At 40.3% G+C, this 27367-nt stretch overlaps 1 protein-coding gene across 1 annotated transcript in view; it reads left to right on the top strand.

Moving 5' to 3' along the window:
* Window positions 1–10335: 10335 nt before the first annotated feature.
* Window positions 10336–27367, top strand: part of LOC136718929 (echinoderm microtubule-associated protein-like 6) — a 123779-nt gene continuing 106747 nt past the window's right edge. Inside the window, exon 1 of the mRNA XM_066696724.1 lies at window positions 10336–11862. Coding sequence (XP_066552821.1) covers window positions 11666–11862 — 197 coding nt within the window. The 5' untranslated portion in view covers window positions 10336–11665. The remainder of the gene's footprint in view (window positions 11863–27367) is intronic.

Raw genomic sequence — 27367 nt, 5'->3', positions numbered from 1 at the left:
TGTGGTTTCGTTTCTTTTGGCCAACATCTAGGGGCAGGGATCATTTTTGGAATATGTCCCTTTTTATTTTGGACAGTGAGAATCTTTGATCCTTATTCAAGTAAGATCAATCAATTTTAATTGCATATAGTGGAACACCATAGCAAAGCATGTCACAACAGAGAATAAATGCATCGAACAGTGAATACTTCATTTGAATATTGCAGTATTGCTAAAGTACAGTAAAGTGCATTACTTTTCATCACGGATTACAATTTGAGAATTATATTAAGTACATTAAAATAAACAGTCAATTACCCTTGCACTCGACCATTACCATAACCATTACCTTAATTGTTTTTCAGCTGCTATTTACTTATGTCATATTACGTTATATTACATTGCTACAATGTTGTGGCAATGATGTGTGTGAGTGAGGTCCCCATCAAGCACCTCAGGACTAAATGAGGCAGATTTCGTGAAGAGGAAATCATTTCACAGCATTAACGTACAGGTGCTTATGACGTTAATGGCATTTTTAACAACAATTATACAATGCCTGTGCTAGACAGTAGGGTGTCAGATTTTGGATCATGCTGTACATCATCCATGACTTGACCTCAGTTATTCCCATACGATCTGTTAATCCACCCACCTCATTTCAAGTATTGAAGCCAAGTGGCTGCAGGCTCTGTCCACGACTCAAGAATATTCAGAAACTACACTGTCAAGAGATTCTAAGAAGGTGTAGGAAATCTTATTTGTCAGAAATCATTGCTTACATATTTGTTTTATGAAGTGATCTATAGCAGTGGTCTCCAACCCTGTTCCTGGAGAGCCCTTATCCAGCAGGTTTTGGAGATCACCCTTCTATCGCCAATTTTAAAACATCTGAAAGTATTTAATTAGAAACAATTAAGCAGGTTGTGTGGTAAATTCAGTCATTTACAAACCATTGGAGCAATCCTCTGAACACCTTCAGCCTCTTGAGTCAAGAAATCCCTTGGTTGAGTTGCTTAATTGATTAATTACTCCCATGTGTTCCCAGTTTTCAGAAATTGGTGATTTAAGGTGAACTATAAGATTAAGTGGATTGGGGATCCCCAGGACCAGCGTTGGAGACCATTTATCTATAGTGTTCATCTCATAGGTCAATGTGATGGGATAACTTCCTGTTCATTTGGCTAAAAAGGCAAATAAACCATTTATATCAGACAGATTAGTACAACATACCAATTAAGTATTATATATTTAAAAGGACAATGGCAAAATATGACAAAGCAATAGAGAGCTAACGCGTCTGATGCAGCAAACTCTCAGTCCATGTGATATTCCACAAGCATGCAGATTTAAATGGGGTGTGTGTGAAATATTTATACTGCGGTAAATACATAGCCTGCGTAATAAAAATATTTAAAATAATTGTTTTTGCCGTGTTTACCATCTGGACTTGGCAGCAGCAACACTACTGTTACACAAGCAGTGAAAATATATTTATATTCCTCAAAACTTTCCATGAGAATGTCTTGCTCAGTCAGGCTGGTCTTTGACGTCATCTCCGGTGCGGATAAGTCTCTTAAATCGGGATCCAGTTAAACAGACATGTTGAGCCTATATTCGGCTTCGAGGAACGACATAGTCGGATTTAAATGATCGGATTAATTGAATCCGGCTAACTTCTGGTTAGCCTGAATTAGCTGAATCAGGTACGAGGAACGGGGCCCAGCTCAGAAATCCAAAGCGGGCTGGGAAAAAAACAAACAAAAAACACTCACTTAGCGCCAACGTTTTGGACACTAGGGCATCACAGGCTCACCAAGTGGTGACCAAAGGCTGTACCTCGAAGATGTCATCATGGCAGGGTATGTGTCACCAATACGGTTTAAATTTAAATTGAATTTGAGAGTCACCTCACCAAGTAGCCCGGGGCTAAGATTAGTGACGTTGCAAGCCCGGGCTGTATTATGACTATGAGTCAATCAAAAAAAAAAAAAAACAGTTCCATTAAACTGTGTTAAATTTAGGATTTTAAGACGATTAATTTGCCACGTAACAATATTATTCCATCTGAAATGTAAAGATGTAAAAACGGTTCACGAAAGAGAGACAAAAACACCCCCCAGCCTGTTGCTAAACTCTCAATTGCCATTCCGCGCACCTGCGCACAAGTGGCCTGCTTCAATCAAAGGGGTAGGCCCGAGTCCTCAGCTGCAGACTTCAATTAGCCTAATTAACACCACTCGGTCTCTCTCAGCTGTGCTCAGCAATCACTTGAGCCATCATTAGCTCCACTGTAGACTTACAGAGAGGCCTCCGGGGGAGAGAAGGGCCTTTAAAATGATTCCCGATGACTAGGGCAAACCAGGACAGCCTTTTCATGTCGATAGGTATAAAACAATCCACACAGCACCCAGTTCCCTACACTGCGGATATAGCATACAACAGCATAATGCAAAACCATCCTCAAAAAATACACACCGTCAGAAATAACCATGAACCCAAACAACAAAAAACAAATGAAACAAACAAACAAACACAACAATGCAATCCAAGTTAGACACGTACAAAGAAAACAAATACTTCACCTACCACAACAGGCCTACATATATATAGTACGATTTTACAGCAATAATCAATATTAATTATCGTCATGGTTGGTTACATGGTTAAAAAAAAAAAAAGTTATATGTATATGTGATATTACTATTCTTATACCTTTACTAAAAAAATAGACACTGAATAACTTACTAACACTAAAAACTTAAATGGTAAAAATACATATATATTTCTGCCAATAAATAAATAATACGAATAATAATCGTACTAAAGTTCGGTTTACAGGAGGATGAAGGGGAAGACACTTACCGGCCGGGGTTGTGATGCTCGCTGGCCGAAAGAGGGAGCGAGTGCATCATTAAAGTAAGTCCCTCAGCCGCGCACACAGGGCGCTTCTTGTTGCGCAGATTCCCGCAGTTTTGCGCAGATCTGTAGAATCCCACCGATCCTATTGGTGGAGCCGCGCAGAACTGCAGACGGAACGGGACCACACATTTAATGCAGGGACCATGTTATCTACAGAGAAACTCAAATGCATTTTCTCTTAAGAAACTTTTTCAGTGTGCTCAACTTAGGTTTTTAACATTATTCAACACTGTATTTTACAGTATGTTTAACACCTTTTTTAATTATTTCTGCTTGAAGGTGCTAGTATACCATCTAGTGTTCTTGTTCATTGGTAATGGCACACACAAACATAGCGATGAAGAAACTTCAGTTTGGATGCATTTTCTCTCTCTCTCTCTCTCTCTCTCTCTCTCTCTCTCTCTATATATATATATATATATATATATATATATATATTTTTTTTATTATTTTTTTTTTCTGTTTGGTACAACGGTTCTTTCTTAAACATAAACATACAGGATGCAGTTGACAATCTTAATAATAGAGTACTTGCCTTGATCCCAGTATTAGTCCATTTCCCTAATCCCACACTTGGCAAGCTTATACTACATTAATACCCCGTATGAATTGCCTGTCTACATAATGTTGCCTAAGTTAAACCCGTAACACAATGGACAGTAAGCTGCCCTGAGCGCAAGGATAACCCAAGAAAGACTGGTGAGGAGCTGGTTCCCCCTCTGGCACTTTGGATTTGACAGGTTTTGAATGCTGTGGTGTTGGAAAGGGGTCTAGTTTCTGATCTCGCCAGGACTATTGTTGAATACTGTGTGGTAGAGCGACTTAGATGATGCTTGTGCTTCCTGGGTTAGAAAGATATTTATTGATGCTGTAACATATAATTATACTACCTGAAGAGGAGGCAACCATTAGGCCTAGGCTTTGAGCCATGGACCCCCAGAAATGTATTTTTTCCTATAACAAACTGCCTTCTATAGAAGTTTTTGCTATGGGCCCCAAACACGAGAAGAAACAGATGTTCACAAGCACTCGGTGCGTCTGAAGTTTCAAAGTATGCAGTAATGTGATTGCTGCCGTGGATTTGACGGGGCAGAACTGGCCATCTTGTGAAGCGTTGACTGTCTGTATGATAACACACCCCTCATCTCTTCACTCCGGGTGCAGCTCTGTTGCTTCTCTATGAAATCCAAGTAAAGAACGAGCTGACGGACTGCATCCCTGATGTTAACAGTGACGTGTCTTTGGTGTTCCCAGCTAACCGTAGCAACTGTGCGTGACTGGCTTGCAAAGTGGTCACGCTTGCCTGGTGATTATTCCATCAAGATGCATGACTGCTTGAAATTAAAAATGAAATGAAATTCAAAACATTGCTTAACATTGGATGCCCCTGAAAGGCTTCCCGAGCTGTTTTGTTACACTTCACCTGGGAATGGGTTATTTCTCATTTGACTGCCATTCACAAATGGGGAAGATGTTTCTGGATTCAGACTGACTGACACAGTTGTACTTCTCTAGCTGGGAATTTCTCGGGGCGATTTGGTTATTTGCACCATTACCTCTTCAGTATGATTCAAGACCTGAGGGGGTTTGGAGGCTAACGTGGGGGTGCAGGTGCAGGGGCTTGATGTTCTTGTCTGGTTTTTTTTAAGGGGCTACAGGAAAGTCCCACTCAAGCCAACATTGGACATTACTCCACAGATCAATGGCCTTGGTGACTCTCAGCCAAAGAATAAAGATCTCCACAAGTGAGGAATAGATCTCCCTACTGCAGTCAAAAAGCAGGAAGTATGTAGAAATCGTTACAATTAACAGGGGTCTTTTGTCTATGTTGGGTCTATTTGAGTGTATTTAACTATTCCTAGCCCTAGCTGTAACCTCAAACTTAAATTAACCATACGTTTCTGCTCCAGAGCACCCAGGCACGTTGCACTTGCCAACAATGACACTGTGAGCATTTTTTTACATGTATTTTTTTAAACTCATTAACCCAGAAGAAACTGGCAATGAAGCGATGTTCAGAAATGAAGCAGTAGGACTTCATTAAGTGGATTAAGGCTCCATTCACTGATCAGCTAATGTCAAACACAGGTCATCTGGTGAAAAGGCAGCCCAGCTCTGCCACAACATACTGCATACTCTATACACACACATGCAATGATTAATCGGCAGCGAATGTCAAAGTTAAGTGGGTTTCTGTTCCAGTTGCCCATATTGGTCATCAATTACATAAAACTTGTATTTATACATATTATTGATTTTATTATAGATACCATTTGCTATTCTGTGGCATTTATGACTTTTGTATTTCCTGCCTGTGCAATATGGCAGAAGGATGCTCAAGTACACCCTAGCGTTTGTAGCTCAGTGTGGTACATGCCTAATTAAGAGATCTCTCATGTGACATTGCAGGGGTGGCTGGGAATATCCTATCCTTTATTTTATTTTTCCCACACGCTATATACACCGATCAGCCATAACATTATGACCACCTGTCTAATATTGTGTAGGTCCCCCTTTTGCTGCCAAAACAGCCCTGACCCGTTGAGTCATGGACTCCACTAGACCTCTGAAGGTGTGCTGTGGTATCTGGCACCAAGACATCAGCAGCAGATCCTTTAAGTCCTGTATGTTGTGAGGTGGAGCCTCCATGGATCAGACTTGTTTGTCCAGCACATCCCACAGATGCTCGATTGGATTGAGATCTGGGGAATTTGGAGGCCAAGTCAACACCTTGAACTCGTTGTGTTCCTCAAACCATTCCTGAACCATTTTTGCTTTGTGGCAGGGTGCATTATCCTGCTGAAAGAGGCCAATGCCATCAGGGAATACTGTTTCCATGAAAGGGTGTACATGGTCTGCAACAATGCTTAGGTAGGTGGTACGTGTCAAAGTAACATCCACATGAATGGCAGGACCCAAGGTTTCCCAGCAGAACATTGATTGCCCAAAGCACCACACTGCCTCCAGGAAAGTGACGCACAAGCACCCGGCCATCCATGTGATGTAAATGAAAACGTGATTCATCAGGCCAGGCCACCTTCTTCCATTGCTCCGTGGTCTAGTTCTGATGCTCACGTGCCCATTGTAGGCGCTTTCGGCAGTGGATGGGGTCAGCATGGGCACCCTGACTGGTCTGTGGCTACGCAGTCCCATACGCAACAAACTGCGATGCACTGTCTGTTCTGACACCTTTCTATTAGAACCAGCATTAACTTTTTCAGCAATTTGAGCTACAGTAGCTCGTCTGTTGGATCGGACCACACGGGCCAGCCTTCGCTCCCCACCTGCATCAATGAGCCTTGGCCGCACATGACCCTGTCGCCGGTTCACCGCTTTTCCTTCCTTGGACCACTTTTGATAGGTACTGACCACTGCAGACCAGGAACACCCGACAAGAGCTGCAGTTTTGGAGATGCTCTGACCCAGTCGTCTAGCTTTCACAATTTGGCCCTTGTCAAAGTCGCTCAGATCCTTACGCTGCCCATTTTTCCTGCTTCTAACACATCAACTTTGAGTATAAAATATTCACTTGCTGCCTAATATATCCCACCCACTGATAACGAGATTATCAGTGTTATTCACTTCACCTGTCAGTGGTCATAATGTTGTGACTGATTGGTGTATAGTGTCTACTGAATTACTAGAAGACTTGGCATCACACTCTCCATGACAGAATTTGAATATGTTTGTAGAACAGAACATCACCAAAGTCTGTGTTTCTGTCCTGTTCTCACACAGAGATCCGGGCTAAGCAGTGGCCCACGATTGTCGTCAGTGCAAAGTGTGTTTGAGTGATCGCTGCCCAGTGAATCAGCAATTCAGGGCCAGCTGCTCTATTCCCGACAGTAAAAGTGTCACTCATAGAAAGGGCTTGCGTGGTTTCCAGGGAAAGAAGAATCGGGATATAGGTGCAAAAGTCTGGGGGACCCATCATTTATAATCCCTGTGAAAACTGCAATCTAGGTCATGAAATATACATGCCACTAATTGTCTTCATTTTTTCTTCTTCTCTACCTTATAATATATTACTCTGCAGCTAAGTGGAGGCCAAGACAAAGCTGGCAGCTCCTATACCAACACATTCTTCTATTTCATTTCAATTGCCTGCGCTGATAAATGGGCCATTTGTCATGCCAGGTATCATTTCCTAGATGGCTAATGTAAGAGACGGAGGCAAAATAAGTTTGGCTGGGGCACAATCTGGCTGAAAGATGGTTTAATCAAAATGTTTCCTGTTCACCTCCCTGTGCGATCTAAACTCGTTACTTTTCCACTTCGTTATTATTTTGCCTTTTATAAATGAGCATTGCAAAATTTCTTCATATAATGGTACCAGCTGGAAAAGCTGTATGCTGAATTATTCTTCTACCATTTAGGCCTACATTGTGTTTATTTTTTTTATCCACACTTGTAAATCTGTGGCTTAGCCTTCATGTCCTAGCTAGTTTATGTGCATTTCAGCCTTATAGATACACTTGGAGTTTGCGAATATGCTTACCAGAGCACAATGTCACACACTGCCATCAAATCGCAACACTTTCTGAAGTGTTGCTGCCACCATCTGTAGAATACTAAACAAAGCCCGGTATCACGAATTTCTGTCACTGTAAGTATTTTATACTAAAGAAAGTTACATTGCCAAGACAAGACTTTGTTCAATTTGGCTATAGTTTACAGGTGTTTTATTTCTATGTGAGTTTGATAAAATCACACATTTGATATATCAGTTGACAAATCTGCTTCAAATGCTTTGTTTAAGGTACAGTATAGCAGCATTTACATGCAAGATTCAAATGTTCCAAATATCATACTTTTTTAATTAAAATGTCATTACAAAAAACACAATAAATAAATGTGGACACTAAATGAAGGTAAAGAAAAAAACTCACTATTGTAATACATGTTTTCAAATATAATTGTTGAGGACATTGGCAATTTTCAAAGCATAACAGACCTCAGTTTCCCCTGTGCCGTACTCAGAACAGTACGGCAAGCCCATATGGACAAACAAGATAAAACCATGTCTCTTGTAATTCAGCTGTACACTTTTAAGATTAACACTTAAAGCACAAGATTTAGCACGACTGAAACTCCCATGTAATTATGGCCTACAAGCGCATATTTCAAGGTTGCTTGATGAAATGTAAAACAACTCTAACTACGTCACATGGTACGAAACTGGCACAGTGCATAATAAAGATCCAATTATGCTCCACTCTGTGTTTAATTAGATTAACCTTGCTTTAATTAGCACAGCCTGCTGGCCTTTAGTAAGTTTGTTTTACTATAACACTAGGACAGGCAGGGCATACGACAATGTCATTTGATTTGGAGCCAAATAGTGGGAAGGAAATTTTAAATAATGTTTAAATAAACAAGTTGTACAGCATTACATTATTCATTAACTCTGTGACTCTGTAATTCATTTTACAGACATTAATGTAAACATTAGGCAAGTGTCCTTTTGGATAAAGACAAATAGTGTGTTTTCATGACATTTGCAAAACTTGTGTTGGATGTGCATTGATTTAACAATGAAATATGCAGACGGTTTTTAAATTGCACTACTGTCGACTCCTTACTGAACACATGCAGACCTGTCAGCACAGGAAGAAGGAAAGCCTTACAAATGAAGGGCAGAGCAATCCCCTCACACTTTTTCACCACTGAGACCTGCTAGCCTACTTCCAAATTCTCTTAAATGATTAAGTATATATTGAAATCCACCTGTTAACCTACCTGTGATGACAAAATTGGGGGGAAGGGGGTGGAAATGGCCAACCCCCACACATAGCAATTTCTTGACTACAACTAAAGAGTGAAGAAGAGTGTTAAATGAACTCCGTTGTCTTGGTCTGCAGATGTGCCACTGCACTGTGAAGAACATCGACTGGTGAAATCCAAATCGTGAAAGGCGAGATCACAAGTATTTTCTGCTCCAGATCCTGTGTCACTGCGCAGAAAGCCTTACGCAGCTGAGTGAAAAGTTGCTAGTAGGGTTTATTTTCTTCTTTAAATCTAAAACACAGGGCTTCCCAGATTCAAGTGCTTTTTAAGTAATCTTTTCATAGTTCAAATCCAATCTTCAATCCAAAATCCCCAAGTCAAAATGCAGTGACATTTTGCTAATTAAGATTTAGAGTGGCCCCCTGAAACCCATTTATTGCCCAGGCAGCTGGCATTGGCACTATTAATCCCATGCATGATTTGTCAAGTCACTACAGCAGGTCTGGTGGTCTTGCACGCTTTCAGTACACAAGCTATTATAAGGCACCTGAAGGTCCGGAGCATGGCTGGGGCGGAGGAATATTATAAGGAGAAAATTATACTAATTGAGTCTCGTCCACAGAAATGTTGGTTCTGCATTACAAAGGAGAATCGTGAACATTGAGAATCCAAACTCTCCCAATATCAGTGGCATGTCAACCAAAGCACAATGTTATATGAATGTAATTGCATTTCTCCAAAGCTTATTTTTTCCTTTCTCAATCTTTCATTTGTGCTGAATGAACAGACAAAGTGAAAAATTCCTTTACAGAAAAGCAACCCTTTCCTCCAGCCTTTAATGACTACCCGCTTTAATCTGTGTGACCTGATAGCAGTACACTGTTATGTTAACATTGGTGGCTCTGATTGGCTGCCTAGTTTCCCTTCATAAGTGCAAATGTTTTTTACATAAATGATTTAACCTTGCTTTTTTCAGTTGGTTGGGGAAGAGCTAGGAGTATGACAAATAATAAAGAGCAAATTCACTTGACTGGTTCATTACATATACGTATGTGGGCACCTAAACAATATAATTGGTGTGGAATAGATTAGGATCATGGCTTGATGTATACCTTAGGTCATAAAGTCACCTCAATACAGGAGATTCCCAAGCAGGTCAGAAGTTTTAACACTTGTTTTACCAAAAAACAAAACAAATATATAAAATAAATAAATAAGTAAATGTTCTTATAATAAAGAGAAATGTGAGAAATCCACAAATGCGAACTATATATAACTATATATGAACTCCATTTTATTAAATGAGTTATATAATCTGCATACAGCTAATCTGGGGAGGTCTGTAGAGTCAGTGGCTCATAAAGCATGAACAATGCGTGATAGGGAAGATTGCTTCGTTGCATTAGTTTTTTCATTTCAAAACCTAACCAAACACTAAACGTATATTTTATGTGTTGTATGTTTTAGACAAAACGATACAATACAGAAGTAGCGATACGTAAGCAATATAGACTAACGAAAATCTGGTTGTCTGCAGATGTAGAGAACAATTGAGAGTAGTATTTCTTCCATGCAGTTATAATGATAATACGTTACCGTTTTGTTTGCTTCTAGTTTATTGTTAGCTTCCACTAATTGCTTTAACTACAAACGGCTGTCTTATTGCATCTGTGGTTTCCTTGGTTAAGGACCTTGGACAACGCTGCCGCGGTTCTCGCCGGTAGTTGTAGTCCTCTCGGTGTGCGATCCGCGGGAGGGGAAGCGAGTGTCTGATGCGTTGCGTACTCCAACCCCCAGGATCCCCCGCGGTCCGCCGGTCTTCTCCGCAGCGTCGGCGGCAGAGGCGGCTCTCATGGCGTCGTGGTAACCAAGTACGGCTCTCACCTAGAAACCAGAGCACCTATTCTCGAAAACATTACGTAAAGACACCAGCTGGAATTACCCCGGAATGCACCCTCCCTACGTCAAGTTTCTTCTTATATGTGTTTCCACAGAAGAACACCACTGTGTGTTTTGGTGGTTTTCTTTTGTTGTTGTTGTTTATTTTATTTTATTTCCCCCCCACGACGGGGTTATCTCATTGTGCGCTCGATGCTAATGCCCAGTCCGATGTCTCTGCCCTGACCATCCATTGGAGATGCGGATTAAGGAGGGTGCCAGCGCTGAGAGAGGCTGTGCTTGGGAGCTCTTTCATTATTTGCCGTTGCAACGAAGTTAACTACAATTTGCATTTCGGGGCGTCTTCGTCGGGAGCCGAGCGAGACAGGCAGCTGTGCAGGAGCTGTCCAGGCAGGGTGCTTTAGCCCGAGCAGCCCCGGCGCATCGCGGCGTAATGGATCACTTCGATCAGATTTATGAATGGTAGTCTGACGAGACTGCGCTCGGCCTATTTCATAGCTCCGTTTCTTACATTCCCAGTATTTGCAGCTGGTTGTAGTTCACAGCTCGAAAGTGTATGGATACGGTAGGAGTAGTTATGGCTGATGAGAGAGCAAAGGATTAGCGTGCGGATTATATTCTTGCAGTTGGTCGGGCGCAGTAGTAACAGTTGTGCTCATTTGCTGTTATTTTTACGTTATATTCTCTTGCATGTAAACATGCATCTGTTTGAAACGGAGCTCCACGCCGATCAACATGCTTTTTAAAACCCGGAGATGTTCAGGACGGCGTTTTTTCGGCGGTGTCAATAAATTGCAGGTCTTGAACACGGGAAAAAAGTTAATTGGCAGAAGCTGTCTGAATGTATCTGGTTCACGACATAAAAACAAGCAATGCATATCGAGTGAAGTTGCACGACGGGGCAAATATACAGTTCATGGTTTTTAAATTAGCGCTGTGGACCATTTATTTGTTTTCAACGATTTCAACGAAATTACAATTGCAATTGAATGCATAATAAGAAAAGGCACTTGCAATCATATACTATATTATCAGTGTAGCTTAATCCCGTTGATCTTATGCTGTTCAATTTGTGGATCGCAAAACCTTGAAAAGTTGTGATCAAACCTGAATATAATAAGGCTGTCAGTTGTATATCATGGCGGACCGCACCGCTCCCTGTTGCCAACTGAGACTAGAGTGGGTTTACGGGTACCGGGGCCACCAGTGCCGCAATAACCTGTATTACACCGCCAGTAAGGAGGTTGTGTACTTCGTGGCTGGAGTTGGGGTCGTATACAACACAAGGGAACACAGCCAGAAGTTTTATCTGGGACACAACGATGACATTATAAGGTAAGTCATTTTAAGGTACTTAGTCTTACTTTTCCCCGATTGGGTCGCGTTGTGGCAGCTTAGATTTTCGCAGATCTGCGCAATCGCACCGCTCCCATTGGTGGAGACGCGCAGGACTGCGGGCGTCTGCGCTGCGAGGAGGCGACCGTGGCGGAGTTCCGCGCATGTTGCTCAAGATTGCTTCATTGTAACAAAATTGAATTGCCTGCAAATATGCGCAAAGACAGCTGTCAAATTGAGTGCCAATGGTCGATTGCACGGGTTATAATTAACTGTATTTCGTGGATTGTTGTTTTCGAGAACGTGTATATAGAATATAACAATACTTAACCTAATAATATGAAGAAAAAAAAACACGTTACATAGAGTATCACATGTATGCTGTGTAGCACCGAGTTTAGAGAGTTAATGCTGTCTTTGCTATTCCTCTTTCACCGTAGGCTGTTGAAATGCCTTAAGAAAGATTTGTTTCGCTTCGCTTGCAGAACTTTTTTTATTCCTTCTTTTTTATCACTCAGTTTATCGCTCTCTGTAAGTCTTTGCAACCCAGGGAGTGCCTGCGCGGCTGTGCAGAAGCAGCTGGATATTATATTGCCTCTACTGCACTCTGTTAGCAGTACTACATGTAAACTGGAGCTGTGTGATTTAGCTTCAAAAAATAAAAGTAAATAAAAAATAAAGTCCTAGGTCCTTCCTCAGAATCTAGAATTTAGATTACATTTATGTACAGTATCACAGAAGTACCTTGTATTTATTTCTATGGTACATTTTCATTTAAAATATATGCCAAATCATCATGAAGATACTTCATCGTCTTCCCATCTCTAGGATTTTAATGTCCCCCTCAGTTTTACCATAATGCTCAGCTAAGGACCTGTTCAGTGAAAACAATTCTGCTTCATGTTCCCTTCTGTTGCTTGTCAGGTTGTCAAGGACTCTTGAAGGATACAAACATGTGGTAGTTTGAATGCAACTTTTTCTTTTATAAAGCACATTTCAAAGTTTCAGACATGCTACAGAAATCATAGGGAGTGTCGGGTCACTGCATCTAATGGAACAAGATTTCCAAGCACTGCATTGCTGAGGAGAGCAACTGCTGGCAATTTAGTAATAAAGAGAACCTTGAAATTCTGTGGGACTGTGGTGTATATAAATCACTGACTGATTGGTAGTGTTTCAAAGAAATACTTGGTGCAGAACTGAAAAACATTAGACAGCATTTCACTCGTGGCAGAATAATGTATTATTCACAATCTTTTTGGTCCTTGAAAGGAGAATGCAGTTATTAGACATTTAAGAGATGTGTTACTCTGCTGTGTCTGAATGGAAAATTGGAATGTTGTGCATTCAGAGAAAGACATTAGCTTCGCTGTAATACTGACAACTGCTGAACAAAAGACCTGAAGAGCATTTTATTTTACATGTTGTTTTGAGAAAAGATCTCAAAGAGAAGCCCATTGTGCAAATCCACAACGTGTCAGCTGAATTCTAATGCTGGCTTTTTCTTATTGTCTTTGAGGATTTTTGGTTCAGGCCTAAAACGTTTTATGTCCCCCAAATTATTCTCCCATACAGATATTATTTGATGTTATCTGCATTATCACACAATACATAAATTATCACTTGTTTTCATTATGCATCAGTTTGGTTGTTGAACTATCTATCACATGAGACTTTCTTAGAATTTTCCAAATGCATCTGTAGAATTGTCCTTGTAAATTACTTCTATGCATTATACAAGAAACAGTGCATTTAATTGATTATCCTGCATATGTAATGCAACCACTATAACTGATATCAAGAAACCGCAATTCATATCACACTTTCTACTTATAGCAGCAGAAGTCACTTTGATCCATACAATGAGGTTATTGGCAGTGAAGGTAATGTAGAGAAATTGACAGTTTTTTGTCCTGACTCTTTAAAATGCTGTATTTGTACAGCTCCACACACTTCCTCGCATTTTCACTCAAATAGAATACAATCATTTTATAATCATTTCCTTGACATCTCACGAAAACAACTCGTAAAACTCTTTGAGGAAGTGATGGCAAACCAAAAAATAACAGCATCCTGGCTGGCAGAACATACATCTCAGGTCCTTATCTCTGTTGATTGAGTGTAGTGTAGCGTTGGACTGAGCGTGTCTGAGCGGCCAGACTCTGCAGTCTCTGTGAAAGCTCAGCACCGCACTGTTTGCCGAGGTGCACCAACCGCCGACCGAGCCACACTCAGGTACCATAGCAACAGCACAAACACAAGCTACTACCTCGAGTCGGTTTAGGCAGAGATGGCCCCCCTGTTTGGTTGGTGTCGGGCTACTCCAGTGGGATTTCATCGCTGTATGGGAATGTTGTGGATTGAAACTGGCATATTTCCTTGGTTTATACACCAGTGCCAGAAAATAATACTAAAAACATGAATGGTTAACACATAATAATTAACTTATGTGGCCCCCCCCTCCAATTTTCTTAGAGGATGCCTTATACAGATTGAATGTGCTGTGGTTTTTACAGTAGATGTTATGAGTGTGTGTGATATCCCTTTGTTTAATTAAAGCTTTTGGCCAGAAATATATAATTGTCGTTTTCGGTTGTTGTAGTTTACAGTGCTTTTGGCAATGCTAGAGCTTAACGAGATCACTGAAGCTTTGGCCCTCACGTTTTGGAGTCTCTGAATGCATGACTAAGGGAGTGACCACTCTTGCCCGTAATGAAGGAAAATAAAAATGCAGTGCCAGCGTTTACATTTATTGCTCTGATGAGAGCCCGAGAGCCATCTTTTCTCTGCCTTTTTGTACAATTACATCAGCTAAGGAGTTGAATTGCAGGGCATTGCAGAGTGCCATTCAGTTACTGCAGGGGGGCGTGCATTGATATGGTGTTTTATATTCTGGTTACCCCCCCCTTCCCAAACACAAACATTTCACCTGTAGCATTCAGACAATAGCACAGATATGCAAATCCGTGTCTCAGTGCGTGTGACAGACCAGTGAATGGAGCTCAAGATTAAATAATTGGTGCGAGATTGCACCCAATTGAAGCTGACATTTGTTTAGGAAAACCATCTTTTGATTGATTGATTTTCTTTGTGGCACCACAGACCTCACCTCTCCCCTTCTGTGGTGAGATTTAAGGCCCCGATTGTGCAAATGCATCCTCTCAAATTCCCCTCTCCCTCTCATGTTTAGGTTTATATTGCAGCTGTCAAGATGACCAATTGCTCCCATACCTTATTTGTGGAGGAAACCTTGCTGAGATTAATCGGCAGCCCTTGTCTCTGTTGTCACAGCTCCCATAATACAAATTCAGAGCAATTATAGCTGCAGATTAACTGAGGAGAGAAGTAGTCACTGAGAAGACAAGAGTCACAAAAAAAACACTCCACCTAGTCTACCTCCAAAAGGCAGCTCTTTCCCAACTGGGTCGTTGCTGAACTGAATAGTGAAGAGAGCATAACCTCCTTAATGTTTCCCTGATCACTACCTATACACCTACCTGTGTCATTTTATCATTGTAGTCCCTGACAACACAATCTGTTTACTGCCTTTCCCTCGGAGTGGTTCATGGCACACTTTCGAATTCCTGTTTGGTACGTTGTCGTGCCATGTGACACACATCGATCTGTAATCTGTGTAGTTGCTATGCAATTATAATGGTTGCTCTAACAGTGTAGCGTACCTGTTTTTATTGCATAATAGGGGCCTGTTCATGCTTGTTCTGTTGTTTTCAATGACCTCTTGTAAAGAAGAGCTCTAATCAAAATGGCCCTTGAAACATAGCCGTCAAAGTTTCCCGTAATTGTTATATTTTTGTTAATTCTAAAAATGGCAAGTAGGTAGGTAGGGGGAATCCTTTTCCAGCCTCCCCACACAGTGCAGGATGAGTGCACTTCCCTGGTGTTTGCAGGGTCACATCCAGCCTGTATAATTTACTGCCAACAGATTTCTGCCCAGATTTCTGCCCCTTAAGAAGAGCTATTTTTTTAGCTCTTGGACACTTTGGTTCCCCCAGACGCTGAACACTAGACCACAAGTGTTCGTAGATCCCAATGTACACTGGGGGCAATGTATGGGTCACTATTTATTAAAGGTAATAACCTTTTTTGTCAGCCTTTGGAAAAGTAATTTTGACAGAGGTTATTTAACAAAAGACAAGCCACTCAAGGTATTCAGTCCTGCAGAATCCTAGAAGGTAGGGGTGGTGTGTTTGGCGTATCACCTGCTTGTGCGACTGCAAGAGGGGAGCGTCTGTGTTCGGTGAAAGATGATGTGAATGCTGCTCACATCTCGCCGTCTGCGGAGCTGTCAAGTGAAGGGGGGATGCCTTTCCGAGATCAAGAGAAGCAGAGCTTAATTTATTAGTGGTCAGAATTTGTGACACCAAATCACGTCACAGAGACAATGGCAATGTCTCTCTGAGAATGAAACTGCAGGAGCGAGTTGTTTACAGGGTTCGTTCTCTGTGCTGTGTAATTACCTTCTTTTCTTACAAGGGTGCTCACCATTTCCCCCCTCAATCGTCCAGGAGAAAATAGATTAAGTTAAATGTGTAAAGCACATCGTTTCTGTCCTGAGGAAGGGAGACACTGCTGGAATGTAGAATAAAGGCACAAGAATCTCTTTGATTTATCTCATGGTTTGCACTGTAGAAGATCTCTGAAAAAGACAACATTGGATTATCCAGGGCACTGCTAATTTTTATAATCTGCTGATCTCTTGCGCAGCTCTGTGTGGGTTTCAGGTGCTGTATTTTGCTATTCAAATCCTGTGGGAGTGTGTGTGTTGTTTCTAGGGGAGGGAAAGAAAGAAATCTGATTAATAAAATTATTGTATCATTGTCCTCCACACCAGTAAAGTAATTTTGCTCAGGTATTGATTTGGCAAATATCAATTCAGGCCAGAATAAACAGTAGTGAATTATACACACACACTAGGAATGTCCGTACATAAGAGTTAAAATACGTTATCCAATTATATACATACATATATTATATGAAGAAATTTATTTATATAAAATGTGAGGGTTTCATTCATATCACTCTGCAGTGGAAGAATGGAGGCAAATCTGCTTGTCTCCGTCATACTTGTCATGGGCTATTTCCAAGCGTGCTGTTGTCTGCCTGCGTGATTAATAATTCATGAAGCAATGAAACTTTTCATTCCTGAAATTATGAGAGGCTGTTAACATTTGTGATAATGGATCTGTTTACATGGAATGCCTGTTTCCATCTTTAATATTTAAACTGTCCATCAAGGATGGGGGGGAAAATAAATAAATAAAATGAAACAGTACAGCGTGCCATTTTCCTGTTCACTCCTGGTGCAATCTTTAGTCTTGACAAATATGTATCTATTCCTGATGGTAATGACAGAAAAAGCCACCCAAAAAGCACTGCACTTAACTGCAGAATAGACTATACAAATGCATGCAGAATGCTGTGGAATATTTGACCAAAATACATGTGCTGTATCTAACAATTCCATACGTCTTATCTTTAAAAAAGAGGGAATCCCCAAGAAAGATTTCCATTACATAATATACACAGACAGACAGAAAACATGCCAGCCAGTTTAGCTAAAAGGAGGTATGGATACTCTTAACTGAAGTAGGCTGAACTGGGAACAAGAGCCCCAGAGGAGGGCGAGGGAGACTATTCTGTCTCGCACTAGTTAGTCATCTGTGAGAGACAGAATTCCTAAGTGCTGCTCCTAAAATCGATGTTAAAGACCTTATGCACAAAATAGTAAAAACGGAGACTGGACAGTGATGGACTTTAGGATTTGAAGAGTGGAGACAAACAGCAGGTCCACTGTGGATCCTTAAGGCAGGATTGTTCCAGTCAGATCCTCTCTGAAGAGTCTGTTTGTGAGGGCCAGGCTTTTGCTGTTTGACCGATAGATTTAAATTCATAGCTTCCTTTACATGAGTGTTTAAAATCACAGAGAGCAGCTGAGCAAATTGCTTTCTCGGCAGGTTCCTGGGGAAGCAGTCATGATGTCACCCATGTACTGCACTCTCCTGTCCCCCAGGGTAGTGTATGAGGTGCCCCCCCCCCACCTGCTGTCCTCAGTTATTCTGGGTGGCTGCTATTCTGGCATGCTGAGGAAACCTGCACTGAAGTCTGATGTGAGGGCACTGAGTTAGTAGTTAATGGTGTGGGGTGATCACCCACTCACTTTGCCCTCTGAGTCACCCTGCACAGCACAGATGCAGAAAAATAGCATCCAGGGAGTTTAGAATAAAACTTTAATGAACAAAAATGGGTTTGTGTTGAGGCCCATTGCTTCTTAACAATACATTTGCATTAGCTGCAATGGTAGGTCGGTAGCCTGATTTTGATTCTATCCGGAAATAATAATAATAATAATAATAATAATAATAATAATAATACATGCTCTTCTCATACCCAGAGCACTACAAGTCAAGCAAAAGTCAAGACAGAAACAGTAGGAAGATATGTCAGGCAGTATAACAGTATAAGGATCATAGTTTAATGGTTGTCCATAATAGGGCCTACATATAGTACAGAGTCACCGCTTTAGTATTTTAATACCCCATTTCTGGCCACAACCTGAATTTCATCCCTTCCAGGTACTTCCCAGGCCCAGCCTCTGCTGGGGTAACACTTTTGTTTCTTCACCTTCCTTGTCCTTTATACAAAACAGCTTCAGGGCAAAACCTGATAGCGAGTACATCTGTCACTGCCAGGCTGCTGTCAGCCGTGCACACTTTCCTCCCAACAGGTGGGATGAGATGAGAATAAATCCATCAAGAAAGAGGCAGCGCCCAAAACATAAACGAAAAAGGCATTATACCACGAGCAGGCCCTTTGGTCATCAGGGACTGGGTAGTGCTATGTAATAAAATGGAGAGGCACATTCTCAGTTTTGTTTTTTGGAGCATTCCTAAAATAATTACCTTTATTTAAGTCTGATACAGCTAAGAGCATTGATCAGACAGCCAAAAGAACAGAAGTTGTCTGACCCTGTGAATAGCCCTACTGCAGGGTTGAAGGGCAAGACCAGGAAACTTGCATGTGAGAATCCAGCCAATCACAGAGCAGCAGTAACAAACAGTCCCTCGCCCCTTATCTTACAGATAAATATCAAGTCATGCAGAGAGTGGTCGATATTTAACAATACTGTAAGTCAATTATGTCTAATCCTGGACCAGACCATTTTTAGCTGGGGAGGAGGGGATAGAACATTACGGTTAACAAACATATTATAATTTCTTTCACTGGAAAGCTATTTTTGTGTCTCATCCTTATGGGTGTGATTTACAATAAGTTAATCTAGTGTGTGAAGAGGGCTTTATACTATATAAGAAGTGCCATTTTGTGCAGTTTGTGCAGTCAGAATGGCTCAGATTCACTCTGTGGTCCTGTCATGGTCCTGCAAATTGCACGAGATTGCATTTTTTTATACGTTATGAGACACCCCTTCACATAATGTATTAACTTATAGTAGAAAACTGCAATTTTTTCAGAAAGCTTTATTAGGGATTAGTTGCTCTCAAGTGCTGTTTCTATAGAAGCAGACCTTGGGGTCTTCCATTATTTAATTTAATGACGCATGTGAACGCAAAGCAAAATACAATACAGTGGATTACATGGATTGACTACGTTAAATCGTTCACGGTTGTAAAAAAAAAAAAAAAAAAGCCTCTGATTGCTCACTTGTCAGGGACTGAGGGAATGTTGAGGTTAATGAAAAGAAACGAAACAAATGACAATATCACAGGCTGATGATATAATCAATCCGGCCTGTTTACTTATAAACACCCCACCGGACCTTCTTAATTCAGATCAATGCGTCAGGCAATGGCAGGGCTGCTTTTCAATGCGATACATTTTCCAGCTTTGTAATTGTGGTTGATGAGGGAGCTGTGTGCTCGGTTTCTCTGATGAAATGTTGAGCAGCACATTTCATTTGAACAGTGGAATGCCAGGCTGCTGTAGATGAGTCCATTCCAGGCTCTTCATTTATCATTCATCACCATTTTTGTCTTGTGAGAGAAATCTGACACCATTTCTGTGTTATTCCCTCGACCTCCCCACATCATATCATAAATAAATGAGCACATTTATCATTTATGCTTTATGCATAGGGAATGTGTCTAACCTTCTTTAACATTCTTTGTTGATAGCAGTTAATTACTGCAGGACCTTTTGTCCCCTCAACGAAGATGCTAGCCTTGCTTTTCTCATTTAATTGATGCCATCCCTTTAAGTTGCTTTCCTTTTAATGTTGGCAGGCAGAGTATTAGAACCATGTTGCCAGAATAAAATTCCCTTTAATGGAAATCAGGCAAAGCAGACCAACTTGGAGGTAAAGTGTTCAAATAAGAGAACTCTTAATTTCATGAATTTTGCCCTTTTCTATTAATCATCTTTAACACCAGAATTTGAGGCTGACATGAATTGCTCTCTGGTGGGTTTATTAGCACTAGACTGTGCAGCAAGTATCCGTGGTTCGCTGGACCAGAAGACTGTAAATGAGGCTGTGACCTTCGGAAAATGAGCCGCATAACTGCAGAAAGTCTTAATTACCGTAAGAGGGAAAGCGGAAGTGAAAAGTAAAGCTCCTGGTGCATTTTATAATTTAATTGCAGGAATTTGTTAACATTTATCTAAAAGCATCTACTGAACAAGTGGAACTGAAGACCTGTTTTATGCATGGGTTGCAGCTGGAGATGACATTGTGACCCTCAACATCATAGACTCTGCCAGGAAAACTATCCACAGTCTATGTCTGTTTGCAATGGGAGGAAAATACTCATCTTGGTTATATCCAGTGTGGCTCAGCATAAACTAACTGCAGCACTCAGCATAGGAAGATTAATATAGTTAGTAAAAAGTATTCACTCCCTTGATGTCTATTGAGCAGCACTCCAAAGTATGTACACCCCAGTGAGTCCTGTAAGCAGGAATCCTTCATTTTACACCAAACGTACATATTTAGGCTATACGCTATGTTTCCTCCATCTGTTTAACCTTTAAGAACCCAATGGAACATATATGTCAAAAACATTAAACAGCCTTGACAAAAATATATTATTTACCAGGCCTATGTATGTGACATATATATGTCACACTGGTTTCCTGAAAGTTAATTTGATGCCAAATAGGATTCTATATAAAGGTAGTTTGTTTAAACCTGTGGACTATTGTTTTGTTCATAAACATTGTTTGTCTTTAAAGCCTGAGGTTATATTTCCCTGTTTGACAGTGTATCAGTTCAGCCAGTATAATTAACAGTGTTAGAATGTCATGCTTGGATGTATTGTTTTTGTTTGTTGAGACTTGTGTATGTTCATTCCTGCATGCTCAATTGGCATAATTATTTCCTATAAATACTGCAAACAAGAGGGACTCCATTCCGAAAGAAGCAGCACGGAAAGAAAGTGCCTTTTGAAGGTCAATGAGGATTTGTGCCAAGTATAGCAAATGGAATATTGAATAGCCTCTCAGAGTCCAGGGCTGCGGTAATTAAGAGTCTGTGTGGAAGAATCCTTGGAAGACTGTTTTCACAGTGGCTCCAATTTAGCAATTTTTATTACTTGCTTATCTTTACATTCCATGGAAACACAGCTTGTGAGAGGGATTCAGCCATATGTTAAGACGGTGACATTTCTGATCACAATAATTATTCTACTTCACTTGGATGTTCAGACTCACACGCCTGAGGTGAGTTATCACTAGAGATTATGTGTTAGTGCTGGGTGGCTGACTGGGTAGGAGTGTTTCTAGGTGTGTTACAATGGAGGATTGCATGGGGTTTTCATAGATGTCATGTTTCCTCCTTGGAAGGCTTATAATGGATTGATGTAGTCAATTTCAGCTGGACAGGGTGTGGGGGAGGTATATAGAACAGGTTGGTGGAAGCTAAACCAGACATATTTTAAACGGCTCTACAAACATTTTGGTATCCAACGTGCAACCTGCAAAATCTAGCATTTAAATGTATATTATCACATCAGCAATTACTGGTCTTACAGCTAACATTAAAAGCTAATTTTCAACTGCAGAGATTGCTACAAAGTTACAGATTAAACCAAAGAAAAATTGTCTTTTTTGGCCACTCTCTAGAACAGACACACTACCGGGCTCTGGTTTCTTTAAAGAAAGTGCATACATTAAACATATTTTCATGATCCTCAGGTCATCTTAAAGCAATTTATAAGGTCTGACTTAGTGCATTTTCCAGTCAACACTGCACCTGCCCAGAAGAAAGTGTATCTGAACACATCACCTCTTTTTTTTTTTTGTTTGATGGATGAAACATACATTGCCAAATCACAATGGTTGTAGGGACCATGTGCTGTAAAAATCAATTGACCCACATTTCTCTGATTTTAAGGTGCACTTCAGTTCTTGCTGCTTTTAAACTAATGATTAAAATTGTAGTCAGTTGACAAAGGATGCAGATGTTTGTGAGAAGGGGTGATACCTGTTCACAGTGCATGAAGATTTATAAGGACAGCAGGGGAATGTTCTTTCATCTTCATGCTCAGCATGACCCTCCGTTCACCCTGTGAGCCTAGTAGGGGACTGTGCCAAGTTCCTGAACCTGGGAGCGCTGCCCCCCACAGGTGTCTCATTAGTGGCTGCTGTATTGCCACAAAGGCAATCGCCCACTATAGCTGGTTTTAGTTAATTTGCTTTAACCCTCTCTGAACAGCATGGATTTAAATTATTATTATTGTTATTATGACCTCACAGCTCCTGGGACCTGGGTTTGATGTTCTCCCCAGACATGTTCTCTGCTGAGATTGATTGGCTACTCTGAATTGCCCTGTAGTTGTGTGAGTGTGAGAGTATTCACTGAAATGGTTATGGATGATGGATGGATTAATATTATTACTTACATAAGCTATTTTCCCCTTTATATGCCGTTTGATATAGAATGACCAGTGTCTGTCCAACCTGTTCACTGTGAATGTCCTGGGTGTCTGGCTAATGGGGTCAGATGAATGTGTCAGTTTAATATGAATAGTTGATCAGGATCCTCTCTTCTCTGTAGAAATTCAAAATTTACCTGCCATTCATTGCCTTACTCTGTCACCACAGTCATTCTTTTCCCCAGCTCCACCCCCTTAAATCTCACCGCTTTACGTCAAGACACAAAGCAGAAATCCCCTGCCTCCCAGCCTGGCCTAATCCCTGCAGGTGGTTTTGTGTTGCGTTCACATTGATCAGCTTTACTTGTCACATAGTTCTACATAATGTCTGAACGTCTAAGTGCGTTTATGATTCCCTTGTTGTTGCCTAAAATATTGAATCCCTACAGATGGCTCTTAAACTCGCCGTTCTTGGAGACCTTTTTCTTGAAAAATATGGTGGCATAAATCTTGCTTTGTGTGTAGGAAGTCTCGTATTGGAGTCGTATGGCTTTGTGGGCACTTTCAAGGTCATTGTGTCTTCACACTTAATCTCCAGTGGACGAGACTTGTAATGATTCCATGTTCCTAGCCCTGCTGCACATGGGAAAGGGTGTGAACTGAGCAGTCTGCAGCCACTGTTTGTATGGGGCTATGAAGCAGTGATTCGAAACACAACTTGGTTGATCGCTCGACTCAACATTTTTCATATTAAATGGAAATCCCACGAAAATTAAATGATGTCTCTTCCCTTACGTAACATTCTGTGTATTGATCCAGTCAGAACTGTTGTGTGCTTAGATTTGTTGGTACTCCTCATCAATATTTAATGTGCTTTTTATGGTGTACTTTTTTTTTTTTAGAATAATCTGTACTGCAAAATACCCTTTACAGGCCAGTCTATGGCTGTAGAATCTGTTCGCTCCGGCTTTGTGTGATTTGGGGCAACTTCCTCCTTAGAGTGGCTTCTCTGCTCCAACAAGTGACCTGTGGTGGAGTTGGGAAATTCCAGGTCATTTGAAAATACCAGATACGTCTGATCTAGTGGCCCCGTCTGAGTGCTCGCAAAAGAATGACTCAGTAACAGTTGTCGATGGCATTAAATTGTGTTTTTCCTATCTGATATGACTACTTTTTTTTTGCGCCCTCCTTTGGAAGATCTTGGATGAGAATAATTAGAGCCTTTTTTACTGTGTTATATGTATGCATGAAATAGGTCAATTAGCAGTCATTACCAAAGCTATTTCTATCTATGGTAGACGTGCATATCACAGGATTCATATATAAACGTCATGTGCATAATTTCTAATAAAATAATTCCAGAGATGAATATGTAATATAGGAAACCAAAGCACACACCTTGCGAAAAAACACCATTGATTTTAGTTCAGTTTTAATTGGCTTATTTAATGAAGTTGTAATTTAATTCCATTGTATGTAAATGTCTACCACAGTAAATTTCTATGCTGAAAGTATAATGGGTTGCATAGTGTATGAGCTCATTATGGTGATGTCATCCATCTCTGAAGTTGGTAGAGTGTACTCCCTGTGGCAGAGGGCCAGGCTTTGGGCGTTGTGGGTTTGTCACTCTGTGGGTGGAGCTGTGCTGATCAAGGATTCGAAGGTGATCTGATTCTGAGCGGGGTTTCTGACCACACGCTACATAAAGACCTATGGCCCCTTGTAACATAGGGGCTGTAGTGTTCTGTCCGAGTTGTAGACTCCATTTCCTCTGCAGCAGTGATTTCACATTTATTCTTGTATCTTCAGAGATCTAGGGGTTGATGTCTGGAGCAAATGTGACTTGGGGTAAATGTGTTATAGCCTAGGAAACCTACAATCCTGTCCAGATTTATGCTTTTTATCCAGATCTTTCCATCACCACCAACAGATTAAGCAAAAAGACGGGTAAACAATGTGCCCCTAAGAAAGAGGAGAGAATAACTCCGAACAAGCAGGTCTGTGATGTAGGAAACTTACTGGAATCAAAATCAATCTTTTTTTTTTTTACAGGTCAGTGTATTCAAGACTCCTGTGTTTCCATGATCAGGTTCCACTTTGATTTGAACCTTGTGAAAATGGGGAAAAAAGCGAATCATGCCTTTTCAAGTTGAAATGTAATTGCTGTATACTGATCCTGGCAAGTTGGCGCAGCTGAGAACTGAAGCTATGCTTCCTGGCAGAATTCAAGGTTTATCTTCATTTATTTTAATAAAGTGAAGTGAAGGCATATTTAGAGGCTTTTGATGGCACAATAGCTATTTTGTTATTGTTTCAATTCTAAGTCAATCTCTTTACTTAATGATTGTGATGCATCTTGAATGTTTATTTTGCATCACTTTTGTTTTAGTTTCGAATTGAGGCAAGTGTTCTGTGTGTATAGAACTGTCCTTGCCATCCAAGCTTTTCTTGGAATGAAAATAAACCTGTTATAAAAAGATTCTGTACTTAAATATGTACAGAATCTCTTTAGTCTTGCATAAGGACAGCTTACATAAACATCCCCAATTTTTAAGGTGCCAGTTTGGGTTTACTACAAAGAAAAGAGAATGATAAAGTTCAGAAGTACAGAAAAAAAGCAATACAGTAATAGAATATTTGTGTTTCTCACTTAAGTAATACTACTTAGGAAATATGCAGTAAAAAATTCTCACCTAAGATGTATATTGTATCCTATCGTCTATAGATTAAACACGTGCACTCTTTGTACAATTACTTTTACACAGTTACAGTGTAGAGATTCAAAATGCATTTATTTCCTGTCCAAGGCCTACCGCACCCTATGCTCTTGCACTTCTCTCTTGTTAGTAGTGTAGTGAATATTTGTGTTGTATAGCAAAGTCTGAATTTAACACGGTTATTCATTCCTGGTAATTATATAATTGCACCCTGACAATTGTGTGCTGTGAAGACGGAGTTATTCCTTTCCCACAACAGGAGAGTAATGCACAGTGGAGGTTGTTTGTGCATGTAAACAATCCGTCATTCAAAAAAGCGAATGAAATAGATGCACAAAACCATAATTTAATTTCCTGTTAAGGTTTTTAGAACTACCTAATTTAGTGAATTATTGTTTGAAAAGAACCAGTTTTACTTCTCTTCCCAGTTCTGATTGTTAGTGATTTAAAACCTGACTTATAGTGCCACTCCCACACCAAGATCAGACCCCTGCTTTAGATGCTTGCTCTGGGTAAAACACTGAATCATCTGGACTCGGCCCTTTGCTTAGAGTAATGCATGAGTGCCTGAGTGATGTGGTCTCATTACAGTGCTTTAACTTCCAGTCTATAAAGCCATGCACTGATTCCAATTGTGCATCTTCTATTATTCATACAGCAATCTAAAACTTTCAGCTTGATAATTACACTCATTTGTAATGCTGTCCCTAGGGATTAAGACACTTAAGTCAATTTAATGACACACTTCAGAAAAACATATTGAATATTTAGTCCACTATAATTTAGGCTCTTCTGCTTATTATTATGTGAAGTATAAATGGGTATATTGAAGATAGCTGTGTCTGATGGAGAAATTGTAATATTTTTCTCCTTCAGTGGCTTAACATTATTTAAATCTGAGAAATCAGGTATTCTTCAAAAGGGACGCAAATCTGAAATCTGGAAGTCAGCTCCACTCTTTAAAATACTCAACTGTACAGCAAGGCTTGAACATAATGTAGGCTCTGACATGATCAGAAATGTTTCATTGCATTGTGTGCAGCAAAAGTAAATGCGTTTTTATTTTAAGTTTCCTCTTTAATACAGATTTTTATTCCTCATAAAAGTTATAGAAAATGGTCTAAAATCTGTTTTGGAATCGTAGGACATTAAGGAATATTCGCTCTAAATCAAAAGAGACAGACTGTGTGTAATTTGTAACTTAATATGCATATTGCTGATGAATATGCAAAATGGTGATCTATAGTCGCTGGTGATAAAAGGGTGGGACGAAAAGACACGCTCCCATAGAGAAATGTGCGTGAAAGTGCTTGATGAAAAGTGCATGACAAAAAGACACGCTCCCATAGACCCATAGAAAATGCATCCTATCCTGTTGTCATGTTGCAGTTATATAATATATTGACCGGTCGCCGAGGAAATGTTTTTCTGTGGCTTTTGCTTGATTAATTTAAATTTTTATGCAAGATTAGAAATAGCTAATCAGCCAATACAGATGTGTTCTAGTGGCCACCATAAAAGTAGGAGCAAATATCAAAATCAAATAGACATACAAAATAATTGTTATCATATTATTAAAATCATCAACCGATTACAAAGCAAACATAAGGTAACAAGATGGTTAATTTATTTTGCACCTGTGGATATTGACTAAGATTTCCTGACACAGGTATCTGTTGACCATGTTGGGAAGTACCATTAATGTCTCTTGTTAGTTTTGGCTAAATACTTAATGGAAGCAAATCCAGCTCTTGCCTGGCATTGTGCCAGGCTCTCGGGATATTATTTGCTCTAGGGAATCGGAGGTCACTGTATAGTGAGGTAAAGAAGAGGTGCCAGGAAAGGCTTTCTCTAGGCTGGTGTGTGCAGTGAAGAGAGAGATATTAGAAGATCTAGGAAAGACCATGCATACCACTTTGTGTGCAGTCAAAGACATTGTAAAGC

The sequence above is a fragment of the Amia ocellicauda genome, chromosome 23 (assembly GCF_036373705.1).
Source record: "Amia ocellicauda isolate fAmiCal2 chromosome 23, fAmiCal2.hap1, whole genome shotgun sequence".
NCBI classification, from domain to species: domain Eukaryota; kingdom Metazoa; phylum Chordata; class Actinopteri; order Amiiformes; family Amiidae; genus Amia; species Amia ocellicauda.
The sequence above is the reverse complement of the archived record's forward strand: the minus strand, read 5'-3'. Positions and strand labels throughout refer to the sequence as shown.